The sequence below is a fragment of the Ostrinia furnacalis genome, unplaced genomic scaffold (genome assembly GCF_004193835.3).
Source record: "Ostrinia furnacalis isolate ACB-3 unplaced genomic scaffold, ASM419383v2 OfSCF7469, whole genome shotgun sequence".
NCBI classification, from domain to species: domain Eukaryota; kingdom Metazoa; phylum Arthropoda; class Insecta; order Lepidoptera; family Crambidae; genus Ostrinia; species Ostrinia furnacalis.
In genome coordinates, this window is record NW_021137708.1 from 505,045 (window position 1) to 519,164 (window position 14,120).

The 14,120-nt window shown below is 37.9% G+C and overlaps 2 protein-coding genes across 2 annotated transcripts; one reads left to right on the forward strand and one right to left on the reverse strand.

Moving 5' to 3' along the window:
• Positions 1–5,508, forward strand: LOC114364799 (probable enoyl-CoA hydratase). The gene is made up of 6 exons (XM_028321102.1): positions 1–198; positions 551–783; positions 1,048–1,198; positions 3,770–3,919; positions 4,228–4,425; positions 5,231–5,508. The coding sequence occupies exons 1-6, from the start codon at positions 69–71 to the stop codon at positions 5,419–5,421; spliced, it is 1,053 nt and encodes a 350-aa protein (XP_028176903.1). The 5' UTR covers positions 1–68; the 3' UTR covers positions 5,422–5,508.
• A 4,282-nt stretch (positions 5,509–9,790) lies between these two features.
• Prosbeta5 (Proteasome beta5 subunit) lies at positions 9,791–12,654 on the reverse strand. Its single transcript, XM_028321101.1, has 6 exons — positions 12,432–12,654; positions 12,254–12,355; positions 12,014–12,113; positions 11,183–11,376; positions 10,550–10,688; positions 9,791–9,990 (listed from the first exon to the last, which is right to left on the reverse strand). Exons 1-6 carry the CDS (start codon positions 12,573–12,575, stop codon positions 9,824–9,826), a joined length of 846 nt encoding a protein of 281 aa, XP_028176902.1. The 5' UTR covers positions 12,576–12,654; the 3' UTR covers positions 9,791–9,823.
• Positions 12,655–14,120: the final 1,466 nt, after the last annotated feature.

Genomic DNA, 14,120 nt, shown 5'->3' on the forward strand with positions numbered 1-14,120 from the left:
TTTCCTCAGCTGTCTGCTGTCAGTCTTGCTTTTCAATTTTTCATTTTATTTTTCCGGTTTTCGCAAAAATGAGAAGCGTTTTCAGAAGATTACTTTCTGCTAGCAATTTGTCGTTAGTTAGGAGTAATAATGTACGCTATTGCTCAAAAGAAGTGGAGAAAAAGAAAGATAAGGACGATGAGGATGAAGTAAAGAAAAGTAAGGTTATTTTTGTTTTCTTATTTATTTACCTTCAAATTACTATGATAATTCGTTTTACATTACGTATTGGCTGATTATTACTTAAGCCTTATTACTTTTCGTCATCAAACAAAGTAGAAATTATGGTGTTTATATGAATACTGCCTCAGAAAGCATAATGTAGATTTTGTACTGTAAATAATTAAGTACCTACGTAGTTTGACCATAAAATATTTATTTATCTGTTTTGTCAGTACAATTTATTAAATTTCATCCCTTCTTCTCAGAAATAAGATTCTTTTCTCATTAATAGGTTGATATCAATGTACACGCAGTGTAGAATGTCTATATTCTTTTTTATATTTTTCAGATATCGTAATAGAAAAGTTTGGAGCCATTACCACTCTAAACATTGACCGTCAGCACACTAGGAACAGTTTAGATGAGGTAACTCTCCGTGAGATGACTGCTGCAATCGAAGCCTTCGATAAAGATGAATCGGCTAAAGTCCTGGTGTTCAATGGAGAAGGAGGCTCCTTCTGCTCCGGTTTTGATATAGACGAGATTGGGGAGAAAGGGTACAATAATGTTAAAGATGCAGCAGTAAGTATTATGCTTTATAAAAGGTATATTCCTTAGATCTAGGTTGCCCTAGTCCTTGTCCTTGACTTTAGATGATTTTATTAATGCATCTAGAATGTTTTTTTTTTCACAAATTCATGAAATGCCTTAAAAATAATTAAGCATACAATAATTTTATTGGTGTAAAATTTTAAAATATTATTTTATACTTTTCATTCTCAAGTCAAGTTCATATTAAGTTTATAATTACTGCAATCATTCAACGTCTATTCTCTGCATTTACAGTCGCGTCTCTTACGCCGCCCACTCTGTGACAAAGTGACCATAGCAGCAGTGTCTGGGTATGCAGTAGCCGAGGGCTTCGAGCTGGCGTTGGCGTGTGATCTGCGTGTTGTTGAAGACACTGCTGTGCTGGGATGCCTGGGCAGGAGATTTGGTATGAAGACAGTTATTTTTAAATTTATTTTGAGCCACAACTAAAAACAAAATATGTAAACTAAAATTATTTTGTAGATATAGTTCAACTTCAAAACCCTAAAACTGACTCTTTTCATCCCAAATCATTTCATAAGTCACCTAACTCATTTTTTCTACCACCAACAGATCCATATCACGTCCATTCAATTATTAAAGAGTTAAAAAATACAAGAAGTACAGGATATGATGACATTTGCGTCTTGGTGATAAAATATGTATCTAATATTATTGCCCCTGTGCTTTCCCATTTAATAAACCTTTGTTTTGAACAAGGTGTATTTCCAACACCACTAAAAACTACAATTGTTAAACCACTGTACAAAAAAGATGACAAACATAACATAAAAAACTATAGACCCATAGCGCTTGTACCGATCTTCTCGAAAATACTTGAAAAAGTATTATACAAAGACTTATATAGTTACTTTGAAAAGCAGTCGTTATTTGCTAATGAACAAAAGGGATTTCGTAAGAATAAATCAATAAATTTGGCGATTTACGAATTCCTCCGTCTGATATATCCTAGAGTTGATACAAGAAAACCTGTGTACGCTCTTTACATGGACATGTCAAAAGCTTTCGACTTCGTTGACCACAATATCCTACTGAACAAACTTGAAGCTTATGGAATCAGGGGTAATACTTGGGAATTGTTAAAGTCGTATCTGAGTAATAGAAACCAGGTTACATGCATAAGCAGAGTTTGTCCCAAGACTAAACAAGAGACGTATTTTCGATCGGCTGCAAGAAAAATCATATTTGGAGTTCCTCAAGGAAGTGTTTTGGGGCCACTTCTCTTCCTGGTCTATATAAATGACATTCCAAAGGCTATTAATTATCCTATGATTCTGTTTGCAGATGATTGTACAGCCGTATTTGACAACAAAGAAGATATTAATAATGGCTTAGTTTCTATAATTGAATGGTTGCAAAGTAATAATTTGGTTATAAATATAGACAAAACTAAAATTATGGAATTTAAGCAAAGAACGGAACGGACTCTCAATTTACCCATAGTGCATAGTGGCAAAGTAGTGGATTCAACTGAAACCGTAAAATTCTTGGGTCTACATATAGATAGCAATTTAAAATGGCAAAGTCATATAGATTTTGTGTGTAAGAAACTTTCCCAGTCATCATACAGTCTTTACCACTTATCAAAAAAAGTAAATCTCCCTGCGTTGGTCACGTCTTACCATGGCTTCGTAGCTTCCAGATTGAGGTACGCCATAATCTTTTGGGGAAATGCTACTAACTGGGATAGAGTATTTAGGTGTCAAAAAAAGTGTATACGTGCTATGTGTGGCTTGAAGAGAACTGACAGTTGCAAACCTCATTTTCAAAATTTAAAAATATTGACTATGCCATGCCTTTATATATTTGAGCTGGCTCTATTTATTAGACATAACCCTTCCCTGTTTAAAATAATACCGAGATCGCGTAATCGCAATATTCTTATAGCCGTTGATGGATGTGTGTCATATAAGACAGCCCTCTACGACATGGGTGTTTTTGCTATGGCTCCGAAAATTTATAATAAAATACCTAATCATATTAAAGAGTGCACTGATATCTCAATCTTTAAACAAAAGCTATTTATATTTTTGGTCAGTAACAGTTTTTATTCAGTACATGAGTTCCTACAATTTAAATAAAGTTTTTCTACAATTTCTTCCTTGACAATATTATTGACTCTAATATCCGATTGACTGCCCTGCATTAATTTATTTTAATCTTGCAATTTATTTAACTGACATTTATGATTTTGACATTTAATTTGCTCATTATTACTTTTCTATAACGTAATATTATACTTAAAATCACGCTTTAACATTTGTATGCCGACAAGGCTGATCACGGCTTGAACACATATTTTGTTTGTACATCATACTCCTTACCTGTGTTTCACAAATAAATTATTTGAATTTGAATTTGAATTAAAAACCTGATTAAATATTAAATACAGGGATGATTATGATATGACTTCCCAAAATAATCTAACACATACTGGCAGAATAATGATTAAATCTAGCGTTATAATACTGTCATTATCCCTGTATTGCAGGGTCTAGCTAGTATCCCAATCACAATTTATGGAAATGCTTGATAGAAAATCTCCCATTTCATTCCATCTTTGACAGTATGACTTCCCAAAATAATCTAACACATACTGGCAGAATAATGTTTAAATCTAGCATTATAATACTGTCATTATCCCTGTATTGCAGGGTCTAGCTAGTATCCCAATCACAATTTATGGAAATGCTTGATAGAAAATCTCCCATTTAATTCCATTGTTGACAGTATGATTTCCCAAAATAATGTAACACAGGCAGATTAATGATTAAATCTAGCATTATAATACTGTTATCATCCCTATATTGCAGGTTCTATCTAGAATCCCAATCACAATTTATGGAATCTACCATTTAATTCCATCTTTGACAGTATGACTTCACAAAACATGTAACACATGCAGATAACGTAACAGATGGCAGAAAAATTTTAGCATCAAAATCTCTTTATACAGGGGTTCCCCAAGGCATGTTTGGTGGCAGGAAGCTGACTGCACTCATCGGTCTGTCACGAGCGCTAGACTTGCTGATCACTGGCAAGCTGATTACTGGGACAGAGGCACACCAGTTCGGACTTGCGTCTAAGCTCACGGCTACTGGTACAGGTTGGTACTAGAATATTTTACTGCTGACACTGTTTTGTATCAAAAAACTAATTTATAATATCATGCTAAGAACAATTTAAAAACAGAGATTTTAATTTATAAATTATAATTCTTTATAGTGGTTCTAACTTTTAATAAGTGTGTAACACAAAATCACAAAACTTGTTTTATAAAAAAATCTTTCCTGAAAATAATTCTGTATCTTCTCTTATTTAATTAACTTTGTAAATAAATGTACTTGTCTTCGTTATGAACGCATATTTTCGCATGAGTAGACTATAACAAAACAAATATTTTACCTGTTACAGCATTAGGCGAATCAATAAAACTGGCCAAATCTCTCTCGAAGTTTCCACAAAGCGCGCTCATAATGGACAAATTAGCCGCAGTGAACTCGCAACTCAACCCCAATAGTGAGGAGAGTATGAGAGACGAGGCCGTCATGACCAGCCTGTTGGGAAACGCCATAGATGACATCAACCAGGGCGTCAAGAAGTTCCAAGGAGGTAATGTTCTTAAGAACTATGGTCTAGGGCCTTTTTTCGTCAAATAATATAAACATTTAATTTGAGTTCTAATGTGAATAGCTAGACTAGAATTCACTGCCTGCTGATATCTTTCCCGAACCCTCTTTTTATTTATTTATTTATTGTTAAAGATTTACCCACAACATATCAATTTACATGCATCGTTACATTAGAAAGCTAGAATCTAAAAGATATGCCTTTACAGGTAAATACAGCATTCAAAGAAAATAAGCTTGCCGACAGAAAAAAAAGAACAGATTTTAACCAATTAATCTAGGTAGTTACACATAGAAGAAAACAATTTTTTTTAACAAAACAATCGAAAAGGCGAGAGCGAATAGGCATTTACTGGGTAGATAATATACCGCTCTAGACCTGTTTGTTCGTTGCTTTCAGCTAAATGACGTCCACTGCTGGACAAAGGCCTCCCCCAAGGATTTCCATAATGACCGGTCCTGCGTTACCCGCATCCCACATCTAGACTTGTAGATTTACGCTTAACATAAGGTGTAATTACAGACAAAAACCTGCCTTTTGCGTAAAAAAACGATTTTATTTTTAATCCACAATGAGGAAGCTCTTGGCCTGTATCTCACCTGATGGTATTGGTAAGTGATGATCAGGCCGAAGGTGGAAACGAGCTTCACCCGGAATCCTCAACCACGGAGGAACTGCATCATCATAATGTCTTAAGAGTCAGCTTATTGCAAGAAATCACTAAGCGACCAAAATCAAATAAAGAGAAATCAGTGCTACTATAACTAAAAAGAAATTACACTTACAGGCATCGGCAAACACGGCAAGTTCTACAAACTGACTGAAGTGCCCCTCAAGGACTGGGAACTAGAAGATACGTTTGAAGAAGTAACAGTGGAACACGTAGACTCCCCTGCAGAACCCCCCAAACCCACCGAGACTAAAGAAGACGCTCAGAACAAGTGTGATAAGTTTACAGAAGAAAAGAAAAAGTCGTAAACTAGTATTAAGATTACGGTTAAGTTTTTGTATTGTTTTTTAACTTAATGCCCTCTAGTCAACCGTTTTGGTTTAATAAAGTTAGTTGACTAAGTTGAAACTGTTTTTTATTGTTGAAACTTGACCAAAAGTTTCCTCTAGACATGGGACTCTAGCCTGCAGAGTTTAGAGATCAAAGGTGTATTCCACATGGCTAGGTTGTCCAGGAAACAGTCTAGTAGGGATTTGTAAAATTTCCAGTTCCACTAACTTGTAAATACGCCAATGAGAATCGCTGACGTTTGACGGTCACAAAAACATCCTCCCCGTGCCGCTCCCACACGATGTATTCAAGTATTACATCCATGGGCGCACCCGTGGAGGGTTAACTGCCCCTCCCTGGAAGTTGCTTTGAAGGAACTAAGTCAAACTGTGACTTAAAAAAACACGATATACATTAAAAACCATTTATTTCCAAAGCCCCATCTAGTCGTCCTCCTGCCCCTTCTCGGCGCGGTACTTGTAGTGCAGCGTGCTGCAGTCTTCGTTGGACACGTTGACCCAGCCCTGCTCGCTGATGTGGTACACGCGGATGATGCCGCCCGAGCGCCGACTACCGACGACCGTTAGTGCGAGATATGGAAGCGGCACGGGAGAGGTGACATTGACATATTGTGACCAGGGCCGGATCTACCTATGGGCTGATTGGGCTGCAGCCCAGGGCCCCGGGGTTACAAGGGGCCCCCAGATCCCGCTAAAAAGTAGGCCATAATTTGAAAAAAAAAAAAATTGTCTGTAAAGTCGGTTTACGGACGATATTTTTACGTGACAACGTCATAAGAAAATATTGATTAAAATTTTTCTTTTATACAATACATCTCTATTTCGATTTCTCTCTCACCTAAAGGTTACCTGGAAGAGATTGCTACACAACAATAAGGTCACCTTTTGTACAACTAATACTTGTGTAGATTTAAGTAATATTTATGTTTTTTGTGCAACAAAAAAATATATGTATAAGAATATTAAGAATAATATACTGGTCATCACAAAAATCGGCCCACCTACGTTTTACAGGAAAACTCGTTTCTACTGACGCAATCATGGTGCCCCAACAATATTGGTGTTTTTTGAAAGCCCAATAAATATCCTTAAAGAAAAACACATTAATTGTTTTAATAAACGATTAACATAAACGCGATATACAATAAATGTGACTTGAAAAAAGACCTCACTTTGGGCTCACCTCTGGGATCAATTAGACCAATTTTTATGGTTATAAAACCAAATAATTCAATTCAATTCAATTTATTCATTTAAAGATAACAATGATCCACATGGTTAGTAAATGGGTGCCTAATACAACTATGTTAGTAATTTATTTATTATAACATACCACTAATTATCCAACCCGTTCGGTAAGAAGTAGCCGAAGGAAATGTCGGATAATAGGAGAGTCATACCTCTCCGCCACGGTCTTCAGGATACTGTTGGGACTCGCCCGTATCCTACTGAGCAACGAGGCAGTCTTCTTGCGTAGGACAGCAAAGAAGCCGTCAGTATGCGACTGAGAAAACATTTCCGAAGCACTGCAGAAGCGAGGCAAGCCCAACAGCACCCTGAAACCATTGTTATATTGGACCCGAAGGACGCTAAGCGATTTCTACGAGTACGTAGTCCACAGGTTCCCCGTGTATAGACTCTGACAGCATGCTTTAAACAGAGTGATCTTGACATGGTCATTACATCGGGCAAACCTGCGGGCCAACATTTATTACACCTTACTGCCAGCGCCCTTCGTTCCCTCTCGATATCAACATGATCTTTAAGGTCATCAGTAACGTAGTGTCCGAGATATTTAAATTTAGTGACTCTGTTTAACTTTACCCCATTCAGCAAGAGGTCGGGTACCACGTTTGAACATTTACTGGCGGCTTTAAATATCATGTATTCGCTCTTCTTCACATTATACAATTTGCCATGGCATTTAGCATACGCTTCACACACACACCCACCATCTTTCTGAGAGCCCCTACTGTTGGCGCCAGCAGTACCATATCATCAGCGTAGCTTATGTTGTTGATACAAATACCATCTACCCAGCATCCGATACGCATACTGCTAAAGACAACAATGAGGTCATTTACGTATAGGTTGAAAAGCCTGGGAGACGTCAGCTCACCCTGTCTCACCCCGCACTGCAACCCATACTCCTCAGAAAAAGCGTTAGCCCATCTTACGCGGTTAATTTGGTTAGCATACCAATAATGGAATATTTGTGATACTTCAGACGGTACGCCCTGCCTCCTCATCTTATCCCAAAGGATATCATAAGACACAAGATCGAACGCCTTCGGAACGGAGAGGTCGAGGAATTATGCGTAAATGGGAGTTCCCCGATCCGTGTAGTACCTGACAGTGTGCTTAAGACTAAGGATGGCGCTCTCGGTCGACAGTCCAGGCTTACACCCCAATTGAGCATCATGTGATTTTAAATATTTATCTAGTAGAGAGTCAAGCACACTGTCAAGGACCTTTGCCGTGATTGTAGCTAGAGAGATCGGAAATAATGATCTCACGTGTCCTCTTTAACAGATGGATATTAATCCCAACTTAACAGTTTTATAGCCATAAAAGTTGGCTCAATCGTAACTACCTTGTTTTTGAAGAAGTGACTCTGGGTTCTTCTACAGATACATTTTTGGGGTAAAAACCTTTCCCTAATTAAATGAAGTTTAGAACTAGGCTTTTAAATGGTGCCAATATTGGTGGGAAGTGGGAATGCATACGTTTGAAAGTGCTTGTCGCGGGAGGGTCGATTTTTGTGATGACCAGTGTATATCATTATAGAAACAGTTTTTGGCATGGCTATTAGTTGAGTACTATGATAGGCCCCCAAGTAGTTTCAGCCCAGGGCCCCACAAATTCACGATCCGGCCCTGATTGTGACGTCACAGAGCATGCATAACTGAAGATCTGAAGTATCGCTGACGACGTTTGACCGTCACAAAAACACCCTCCTATCCCGCTCCCAATTACCAATAGAGCGCTCTGAGTCAGTGCTTGACTCGGCTAAGATAGACCTATAGGTAAATTGTGTTTATTGTATTCAAGTATTACATCCATGGGCGCACCCAGGGGAAGGTAGTTGATGGAAGTCGTTTTGAAGGAAAGGAAGGAAGGAAAAAAAACACGATATACATTAAAAACCATTTATTTCAAAAGCCCCATCTAGTCGTCCTCCTGCCCCTTCTCGGCGCGGTACTTGTAGTGCAGCGTGCTGCAGTCTTCGTTGGACACGTTGACCCAGCCCTGCTCGCTGATGTGGTACACGCGGATGATGCCGCCGGAGTATGCGTCATTGACATATTGTCGGAGAGGTGACATTGACATATTGTGACGTCACGGAGCATGTAAATCAAGGGGATCTGAAGTATCGCTGGCGTTTGACCGTCACAAAAACACCCCCCTATCCCGCTTCCAATTAGGCGGTTATCACACTGCGCCGCGGTACGCGGGTCGACAGATTTAATCATTGTATGCAAGTACTTCAGTTTGTATAGAAAACACGCGCGGCACTTCACACTGCGTCTGCGCGCGGGATTTTTTATATAAAATCACGCGCTCCACGACGGAGTAGGGATGTTCCGATACCACCTAAGTATCGATACCTACTCATTTCGATAATACTCAAATCTTTTTTCGATACTACTTAAATAAGTACTCCTAAAGTATCGATACTTACTGATATCGATACTTTTTGGAACTTTTATTTTGTTTTATTATTTTGAAATTACTTGTAAACAATCACTTAACACTTGGCGGAATGGCGAGATGATTTATTGCGGGCGGGTGCGGGTGTCTCCTTCTCTCGCTTTCGGCTCGGGCTCGGCTGAAGTCGGACGAATTCGGCTGGCCCAGCGCGAGACAACGCGTCACTCACGCCGCCACGCGACGAATACCGGTAACTCGGTAACCGATTAAAGCTGATTAGCTGACTGTTTTTGCTCTCTCAGTTCTGTATGATGCGTTCTCGGTTTTTTTTATTGTTTTCGGTTGTTTTGCTGATTCGATTCGATACCAAGTATTTTTGTTTCGATACCGATTATGTATCGCAAAATTGATTCGATACAATAAATACTTGGTATCGAATCAAAAGTATCGAGTACCTACTCGTATTTATTAGTATCGGAATATCCCTACGACGGAGCGCGGCGCGGTGTGATAACCGCCTTACCAATAGAGCGCTCTAAGTCAGTGCTTGACTCAGTTAAGATAAACCTATAAATTGTTTTTTGTATTCAAGTATTACATCCATGGGCGCACCCAGGGGAAGGTAGCTGATGGAAGTCGCTTTGAAGGAAAGGAAGGAAGGAAAAAAAACACGATATATATTAAAAACCATTTATTTCAAAAGCCCCATCTAGTCGTCTTCCTGCCCCTTCTCGGCGCGGTACTTGTAGTGCAGCGTGCTGCAGTCTTCGTTGGACACGTTGACCCAGCCCTGCTCGCTGATGTGGTACACGCGGATGATGCCGCCGGAATATGCGTCGCGGTGCGTCGCGTGGTAAATCGCGCGGCGGCCCAGCTCTGGGAATATATAAATTACAATAAATAAATATTCTCTGGAAATAAGGGACCAATAAATTACGTCACACGTGGGGGAGGCAGAAGTTGACGAAGTGTAACATTGTGTGACAAGGGGGTGGGAATTTCGGAATAAATTTCTTGATGTAAAATATGTGAAGACACTAGGGGAGGGGGTCAAAAATCATAAAATTCGTGTGACGTATATTAAGGATGGCCCCCTAAGATCCAACAACATGTATAAATAATTTTATATTACCAAGAATTATACTTTTATGAGCTTGTCATGCCTGTCACTAAATAAAAGAAGATTTTTGTATACAAAATTAAATGGGATGTCTTAACACTCATGTTTGTAAAAAAAAATTTAGTTTGTTGAAGGTTCTTTTGAATTTGACACTATAATGACACAGACCACAACTGTGTGACACTAATTTTCTACCATTACATTATTTATTGAACTATTATTTATCTTTATCAACCCCTCCCAAAACTGTTATTTGGTATCACAGCAGATTAGTTTCAAACAAATCAATTGCTTTTGAAATAAACCAAACATTACCCTGAGCTTCCAAGTCAGACAGGTCCCAGCTGTATCCAGAGTCGAGGACACCAAACGCGTACACCGACCCGGAGCCGACTGAGAAGACCTTGCCTGGCGTGCGCGTGCCTTCGCTGTCCACGTAGTACAGCTGAGCTCCCTGCAAGAATGAGATAAAACTTTATTGACACACAAAAAGTACATAAAACAATAGATTAAGTAAGTAATTAGCAGATTACTCAGCATTTTATTTTTTGAACTTATGATGTTGTGCAGTTTAGTTATTCAAGTTTCATAACAAAGATACAATTTTCAGGTTATCTTTTATGCAAAACAAGGCAGATATTTGACCACAATCGCACCTGGTGTTAAGTGGGATGCAGTCTAGGATGGTACATATCTGCCCTATAAGTGCCTATTCACTCTTGCCTATGTTATTATGATGAAGTGACTTGCAGTTTTTAAATAAAGCTACTTTTAACCGATTGAGTCCCAGACGGCATTAATTAATGTCATAACAATTGATTATCTATTGTGTCTAGATTCGCGGAGCTTGAAGGATTAAATATAACAAATTCAAATTTCAGTTTTGAGCAAATAAATGTTTTGAATTTTAATTTGAAAAGCTTGTAATATCAATGTAGTGTTTCTTACCCTCTTATCAATCCCAGCCAGCATCATTCCCATGCTAAGCCCCATGCCTTTGTAGTTGTACACCATATTGGCCATGAGCTTGCTGGCGGCCGCCACCGAGATGCGCTCGCGGTTCCTCAGCTCGTAGAGGCGGCACTGCTTGGCGAGGACGCGGTCCCAGTACACACAGTCCGCTGCACCGCCGGCCAGTGTTCCTGAGGAAGGTGGTTATATGTTTCAATGCCACTCCAGGTTACTTTACACCAGTGTTTTTCAACCTGTGGGTCGCGGAGCCTCTATAGGGGGGTCATGAGAGGTCGTAAAAACCACCTCAGTAAAAAACATTAGTTATAAAGACAGATTTATCCGAAATCTAACTATGAAAATGCATTAAAATGTTGTATGGATTGAAGTATTCAGTCCCTACAAACATTTTTATAACATTATAAAATGCATGAAAAAAAAGCGAACGGTTGGGGGGTCGCCAAATATTTTTTTAAACTAGGGGGGTTGTGTCATGAAAAAGGTTGAAAAACACTGTTTTACACAAACTGAGTTCTAGGAAAGAAAAATACATAAGTTTACCATGATGATAATGAGGGATTATTTTTATGCAGACAATAAATAACAATTTTAGAGCTGGCTGGCGTAAGTTATCTTTAATAGCCATTTTTATAAACAGGACATTCAGGCTAATGGCAATAGGCAACTAACTGTTGAGCATTGAATGTAATTGTGGGACATGAAAAGATAGTGTTGGATCTAAGTAAGTTTGGAAAAGGGCTGTGTGTTATATCAATGGAGGAGATTGATAGATGGACTTTGTTAGAAGAAAGGGAAAATTTTACTTACCAAGCAAATAGTCATTGATTTCGACAATCTTCTTCATAGATTGTGAGCCGATGAACTGGCCGCCAGTCGCTCGGGAGTCCACCGCCAGTAGCACTCCACCCTACACACAAAATAAACAACTGAATAACAAAAACTTAGAAAAAAAGAGTACTTTTAGCTGCATTAAAAAAAACTGTACATTTGTCTTGTTAATCTTGTCTATTGTCTTGAATTAGGCTATAAAGTGCAATTTTTACTTACTTTGTATCTAAAACCAAGAGTTGTGGTCCCATGGTCGAACTCAATTTTGATCTGTTTGCCGGTCTCATCTTTTGTGTTGAACTGGGCCAATGTTTCAACAGGCTGAAATCAAACGATAAACATTATAATAATGGTTATTTTATGATCAATTTTAGAGAAAATAGCAAAGTAACCTTACGTTTGCAAATGGAGGGGTCGCAAGTTGGTAGCCGTTGTCGAAGTTCTGGCTGAATCCCATCACATCATTTTGAAAAGAGGCAAGCGAGTCCACGGGTTTCAAGTTAATCTTTTCATCCAAGCGGCAAATATCCAGTAAAGCCATTTTAATTTCACAAATAATACAAAACTTTGTTGGATGACAAGCGAAAAACGCCGATTTTCAGAAATATGATTTGACAGTTTTATACCTGACATTTATGCTTTTTTAGGTTTGCGAAGCTAGCACAGGGCGACTGGAAACATGGAGTTAATAAATCGTTTAATACGTTAATTTATTTTTCTTATTTTTCATTTAAAATAGTTATCATAATGACTTAAATAAATAATTAAAATTAAATTGATTTAATTCAATTAAAGTGTAATATCTGTAATAGAATAGTATAATGCTTAGACTGCCATCTCTCGTGATAAAACAGTACTACATGTATATCAAATTAGTTTTCCTACTCCATCATAGATGTCGCTATGCACCATAACTCTGACATGCTTGATTTAGCATCATTGCATTTTGTCATCTACTCCCCAATAGATGTCGCTACTCGTAATTTTATAAAATTAGACCGTGTCTCAAAAAAAAAACTAAGCCGGAGCTTATTTTTTATTTTATTTTTGTTGCAAAAATATGCATTCGTATTTATTAATATTCAAGTTTTAACAAAATTGTAGGTAAGCAATAGTGCTTAGACAGAGACTTTCGGCATAGAGGATCCGGGTTCAATTCCTAGGTGGGGCACATTTATATAATGCAATAATATCTATTTTTGTTGAACACTGCGGGCTTGAATTAACCTAATTATTCGTAAAGAAGATGAGTCTGTGCTTTGGAGAGCACATTATTAAATCATGTTTGAATTGTATTAATGTGGCTCCAGTATTGATAAACCTTACACCGCTTTATTAATCTAAGCCTACACCATAGAATATGTAGTTAAATAACAATAGAAGAAAAATTTGAAATAAATGTCTGCCCATTAACTAAGCATCTTATACTTAGGTACTGTACATACATCTAACATTAATAAAATAAGTATCATAAATTAACAGTTACAAGTTCTCGAGATACCCATAGGTCAGAATTATAAAATTCAGCGAATGCGAGCGCTATAGTTAATGGCGGAGGAGTTAGTAAGGCTATCATTACGCGCTGACTCACAATTCATCGATATAATCTTATTGGTGGCATTCTGTTGGACCTATCGCTAAACTAAGATCATAATATATCTTTCTTAATATTCTTACCTATCTTTTTAGCAGCAAAGACTCATTTTCAGTTTCGTAGTTTTAAACTCGGCAAATTGTTGAATGAGTGCACCACCTAACTTTGACCGTAACAATAACGATAACCGGTGTTTTTTGTATTTAGCCTGACAGATTTTTGTCGTTTCTTAAGATGGTGCAATCGTTAAAAAATAAGACAGAATGTGGACATCGATACTTAAAAAAATATTTAAAAAACATTTGCTCCTTATTAATTTTCTTAAAATGCTCTTTATTAAACTGAAGCCACTCTGTCACCAAACATTTGCTGTACTGTGGCGTATCGTATATAAACGTATCTATATAATATGTAACTAGCTGACCCGGCGAACTTTGTTCCGCCTTAATGGCAATAAAAAAGCAGACTTTTTTTTTATTTCGAACGGGATAA